General features: G+C 45.8%; 1 protein-coding gene across 1 annotated transcript; it reads left to right on the top strand.

The window, feature by feature from the left end:
* The first annotated feature begins 256 nt into the window (after nt 1-256).
* On the top strand, nt 257-5,868 carry LOC103813137 (fatty acid-binding protein 5). Its single transcript, XM_009086355.4, is given in 6 exon segments — nt 257-367; nt 461-620; nt 623-808; nt 3,628-3,800; nt 4,761-4,865; nt 4,999-5,868. Coding segments are annotated over 6 exon segments (786 nt in total). The 3' UTR covers nt 5,050-5,868.
* The last annotated feature ends 280 nt before the right edge of the window (nt 5,869-6,148 follow it).

Consider the following 6,148-nt stretch of genomic DNA (forward strand, 5'->3'; position numbering starts at 1 on the left):
CACAGGAACTATGGATTGCTGTTGTTCAATAATACGAGGTACCAGTGGGAGTTGTTGGGAAAGCTGGCTATCAAACCCAATAAACTGCTTTGGGATGGAGATGCCTTATTGCTCTGTCTCTGTGCCATATGATGATTTTTTGAATTAGCCTACAAAAAAATCGTGACGTGTAATAAACAGTATATTTTAGCATTCAGAGTCCAGCTAGGAGCACATGGGTACCGGCACACAGCACGTTGGACTCTGAGCACGCCGGATGGAGTTCGTGTTCGAAGGAGCGTCGAGGCCACGTCACCTCTCGGCGGGACTGCTCTGGCAGTGTCCCCCCGTTCCTGGGCGTTCCCGTGCTGGGGTGCAAAGAGGGGTTGTGAGTCTGTGGGTGCGAGAGTGTGAGTGTGCGTTTTCTGCGTGTGCGTATCTATTTGTGCATGTGAGTGCGTGAGTGTCTGTCTGTGTGTGAGTGTGTCTGTCTGTGTCTGTCTCTGTGCGTGAGCGTGTGTGCGGGCGGAGGGCGGGCAGTGCCGCGGCGTGCCCGCTCTTGCCGCCGCCGCGGGCGGGACTCGGCGGGCGGGGGCTCGGCGGGGAAGGGGCCGGGGCGCGGCGGGAGCCCCATTGGCTCTTACGGCAGCACATGTTGCCGGCCCGGCTATAAAGGCGGCCGCGGCCGCGCTGCAGCCCGTCCTTCTGCCTTCACGTTTCTACAGAGACGCCATCAGCTCCAGTGCCGCCGCCATGGCCATCGATGCGTTTTTGGGGAAATGGTGCCTCGTCTCCAGCGAGGGCTTCGAGGAGTACATGAAGGAGCTGGGTAAGAAGCCGGCGGCTCCCCGCCCCCGAGAGGGAGGGATGGATGCCGGGATGCCGCCCCGGGAATGTGTTGTCGCTGCCGGCCGGCGAGGCTCTGTCCAAGGTCCGCGGAGAACGTGGTCTCGGAGCCAGCCCCGAGGGTGGGATGCAGCCCGGCCAAGAGCCGCGGGTGGGCGGCGGCTGCGGGGGTGATGCCGGGATTCTCCGGGATGCAGCGCCGGGGGCTCCGCGCCCTCTCGGCTCCGGGAACGGAGCGCTGGCCGGCAGCAGACCTTTCCTGGCGGGAGAGCTGCCTCCTCTGGCTCCGCGTCCTAAAGATGTCAGCGACCCTTTTTGCATCGTAATGCCGGTGCCTGTGAGGCAGGTGCCGGCACCAGCAGGCAGCTTCCCGCCGCACAGCGCTGCGCCCTTCCCGCTGCCACCTCTCTCCGCAGCGGTCGGGATTAGCGGCTGGTGCCGGCAGCCCGGCTGCGATTAGGCCGGCTCGCCCCTCCCTCAGCGCTAATGCCCCGGGCGGGGAGCCGGGGCTGCCCGGGGGCGGCTGACCGGGGTGGGGAGGGGGGGCGCTCGGCGCTGCCCCGGCCCCGAGGGGCTCCGCAGGGCTGAGCCGGGGCCCGGCTGGGTCACCCTGCCTGGGGCGGCCGCACACAGACCTGCTGAGCCGGGGCTGCCTCCCCGCAGAGTCACCTTGGGTGTCTCCTCCCGAGAAAGCCAAACTGGATCGGCTGCTGTGGGTAACCGGCAGCCGGGTGCCCTGCCGGAGGCTGTTTGCCTGTTTTCTTCTGTGGGTAGTCACACCTTTATCTCAGGGGGATGATCCTGGCTTGTTATCCCTGCGTCCAGGCTGCCCTACATTTTGTAACGTGAAGTTACCGGATGAAGAACACACCTAACAGACCGGGAGCCTCATCTGCAAGCTCTGATTTACCATTTTCCTGTGAGCATCCTGGGTGACAGGTGATAGATACCTTGCAGTGTCTATATGGCCCAAGAGCTATTAATTTCTGCAGTTTATTCACAGATGAAAGCCATGATATTTTCTCAAGAGGTAGAAGATGTAGGCTTATCCTTAGAGGGAGAAGAAGGAATAGCGTTCTTCACGTAAAGCATCATTGCATTTACGCTCTGCAGACAGTGGTGGCTGTAATTACATTTTGGGAGGCCTGTCAGTATGTGATAGGTATGATATGAGAAAGCCTTTTGGACTGAGCTCTTTGGGAAACTTTGGAAGAAATTCAAGAATTTTAAGCTCGGCTTGGTTGAGCCATGGATTAGGATGCCTTGGTGCCTTGATGTCCAATGGCCAGACCTAGGCGTGTGCCAAGTTGCAACTTCAAAGTAGAAATTAGGTGCTGCAACTGCAGAGCACCTCCCATGCGTAGGCAGCACCAGACTGTTGTTTGGTTTTAGACTGAAATCATAAACCCAGTCACTTTCTTGTTTTACATTTACAATTTAGGCAATTAAATTTATACCAAGTCACATTTTAGGAGCCAGTCATTTACTGGATTTCACCCTTGCTGGCTACTTGTGAAACTCTCTGCCTTTGATCCTATTGATGCACCATAAATGAGACCATGCAGATTCTGCTCATTCTGTGCAAAAGAAAATTTGAGAACAAAGAAGTTGGAATTTCACTTCTTGCCATATGGAAGACATGCAGCTCATCTCTGTTTAGTTGGATCCCAAGCTGTAGCTGATGAAATAACTCCCTGATTACTCTGGCCTGGACTACAGCAACAGAATGTGTGTGGAGGTTACTGTGGCAATAATTTCCAGTTCTGATCAGAAAAGCTGGACTGAGGATAACTGGTTTTTCTCTGTGAACTCAAGCTTAAGGCTCAATCCTGGAATCTCATTTGAGTCTGGTGAAGCAGTGTCTGGAAAGTACTTAATTTCCCTCTCAAGGACACAGCCCTTACCTCCACATACCAGGGGAGTGCTATGCTGATACTTGACAGCATTTTTTAACTACACCAGTTGCAGAACCCAGGCACTCACTGCCTTGGTGGTGCTTTTTGCCCCCTATCAATTCATGGTTCAGATATGCACTTACCAGTTGGGTGGAGTCACGTTTGTTGCTTGCTGCCATCTTATTTGTATTTTCATCCTTCAGAGCAAAAAGATTTAAGCAAACCTTGCAAACAGTGCATTCAGGGGCTGAAGCAGGGTGAATCTGAAGAGTTTTGAGGGCTGCTGTCTTCAGATCATGAATTTTCAGCTATTTGCAAATTGCTCATTTCTCCATTTCCCTATCTTTTGCATCTGTGTCTAAGCACTATTTTTTATGATAATGATTTTCTAATTCACAACTCCATACTTTGTAAACAGGGTGTAAAATATGAAATTTAAGTAAAAATGGCATGTTTGCAATGGTGTACAAATTAATGGAAGGGTATTTATTAAGTTTGAATAAAGTGGATTAATTTGCAATAAAAATAATTTGTAGACTTTTTTAAGTGTTCAGAATTTGAAGAGAATAATTTTATTTTAGTTTAAACTTTTGTACTTGTTTTCTTTTTTGCTATTAATTTCTGTTAAAAAAAATATCAGTGCTGAGTTTTGGGATACCTAGAAATCCTCTAGAGGGCAAAATAAATTTAACTTTAGCTCTCTGAGGAAACAAAAGAGTAACTGCAAATAAGCTTTTTTCCTTCCTCATCTGTGGAAAATTTAAAACATCCTCTTTCTTTGTGTCTCTAGAGCTTTGATTCTCAAGTGTACTTAAGTGCCTAATTAAATGGGAATTAGGTACTTGAATTCTTGTGTGGCCCTAAGCCTCCGGGTTTAACTGACTTTGTGACACTCTGTGCCTTGCAGGTGTGGGGATGGCCATGAGAAAAATGGGAAGCATGGCCAAACCAGACGTTTACATTATTCAGGATGGGGACACGATCACCATGAAAACAGAAAGCACATTCAAAACTTCACAGTTCAGCTTCAAGCTTGGTGAGAAGTTTGAGGAAAATACATTAGATGGCAGGAAAACTCAGGTCAGTATACTAGACTTTCTGATGAAAAAAAGCAATTCTTTGGGTGTTTTACAGAGGGAGATGCTATTTTAAAATCAATTTTGACATCCACACTAACAGTGCTTTATTCAATGAGCAGTTTTCTCTGTAAGTCTCATTGAAATATTTTTTTTTTTAACATGGATTAAGCAAATTCCAAAGAGGGAGAGTGCTGAAATCAATAGTCTTGTGTATTTTGCTGTTTTCATTTTGTAGCAGAAGCATTTTTTTAGTAAAACCAACAGACCTCTAAATCCCTGTTAAAGCCAAATGCCACTTCATTTGAAGCCCGTGGAAAAAAATGCCATTGATGTTTAATCAGAGGCAATTCAGCCCTAGGGTTAACCTTTCTGCTCTGTCTCATATTTGCATAACAAGAGAGCCTGGTTCAGTGTGGGGTGGGATCATGGACAGCAAGGTAACCATGTGAATTACAGGCACTAAACTCCAGTTTTAGAAGGCAGAGTTTCTCCTTGCACCTAGAAGGGAGAATATTTATCCCAAAGGAGAGAAAAAGCAAAAGATATATCTCCTTTCTTCCTGTGAGTGCTCTCTGTTTATCACCCCCCTCCCTCCAGCCACACTCTTTCAGTTCAACTATTACTGCAAGATCAGATAAATGCTACACAAAAGCTCAAAGCCCATGTAACAAAGAGATGAACAGAGAACATCTTCTGTTCCTGTTAATTGAAATTGTGGATGCTGTCAAAGGTTTGTCTGATGCAGAAATGTGTCAGAGCAGTGAGTGAATGAGCAGTGAGTTAGTTACTGTAAGAAGAGGATTGATAAAATGTTTAAGATAATTTCCAGCATTGTAGTTGTCAATGATAAATTTATTATTGAGTGAGCTGGGGTGGGAATCTTTCATGTGGAATAAGGGGTTGAAAAGTGCTTTCCCCAAATGTCATGGGGAAAATATTGATGGTCAGGTTCTTCTTTCAGACCCTTGTCAGCTTAAAAGATGATGGGTCATTGATTCAAGAGCAGGAATGGGATGGCAAGAAGACCACAATCACAAGGAAGCTAGTGGATGGACAGTTGGTGGTGGTGAGTTCAGTCCCACTTTCTGATCCCCAAGTGCTGCTGGTTGGTAGCCTGAAATGTAACTCCTAACGTGTCTTTTTTCCCTGCTGGTCTGCACTGAGAGGTAAATTAATAAATCCATCTCTTTATCTTCTAGGAGTGTGACATGAATGGTGTCAAGTGTGTTAGAGTCTACCAGAAGGCATGAGGACAACTTCAGGTTCAGTAGGAACTTGCTGCAAACAACTCAGTTCACTGGACAGAGCTCCTTTTCACTCCATGTTTTCCTTTTCCCTGTTTTCTAGTATTTCAATGGACTGAGTAGCTGAGTGCAATTCTTTTTAATGGCCGTGATGTAACTATTATGTAACTATTCTGAACTTCGGCTATTAAATAAAATTGTTGAATATATGAAGTGGAAACATTGTTACTAGTGGAATTTTAAGTGAGGTTTCAAAAAAACCCGTTTTGGTTTTAGGCTCTGCTACAATCTGCCTTCAGCACAAAACAAGCCAGTATATCACAAACATTCCTACTTTCTAAGAGAGTAAAATTTGAAATTGGAACAACTCCACAGCCCAAACTTTGAATGTTTTTTCTAACTTCCATGTTACAAAGTAACTAGAATTGTGTGGGTATAAATATAAGATAAACTAATTTGGTATTCAGGTAGAGGAATGGATTTTCAGGGTTAGTTTGGGGTTTCTTGTGCTTCAAACCCACAGTTTTCTTAATATATAATACCCAGAGTTTTCTTAATCTCAAGATATACCAGTAAGCCAATGAACATGATAAATCTAAGCAAGCACATACACACTTTCTTGAAAGGAAGTCTTATTTTAAGAAGACTTTTCCTAGCAAAACTCTTATTCCATGTCTAGTAACATTCTAAAAATTCTTAACCAAAATTGCTGAAATACTGCCTAAAACCTAAAGCCTCATTTTTATTTTTTTTAAACTTGTTTGAGACACCTAGCAATGGAGTATATATGCTTTGAAGTGCCATAATAAATAATCTGAAATATCAGTGTCTTGAGTATTACTTTTACACTGGTTGGGAAACAGAGCCTATAATGCTACTATTCTGCCAAAGAGATGTCAGATGAGACAAAAATTTAAAAGGTTTAGGTGAATTTCTGTGATACCAGTGATAGAAGTGAAACCATTTGGTGACAGGAAGGTTTCCATGAATTCAGGAGCCTTGGGAATCACGCAATTGCACAGGTCCTGTTTTCTGCATCTGTCATTGCAGAATCAGTTTTTACTTCTGAGATTTTAGCTGCTCACTGCATGTATCATATTACTGA

Source organism: Serinus canaria, chromosome 2 (assembly GCF_022539315.1).
Source record: "Serinus canaria isolate serCan28SL12 chromosome 2, serCan2020, whole genome shotgun sequence".
In the NCBI taxonomy this organism is placed as follows: Eukaryota; Metazoa; Chordata; class Aves; order Passeriformes; family Fringillidae; genus Serinus; species Serinus canaria.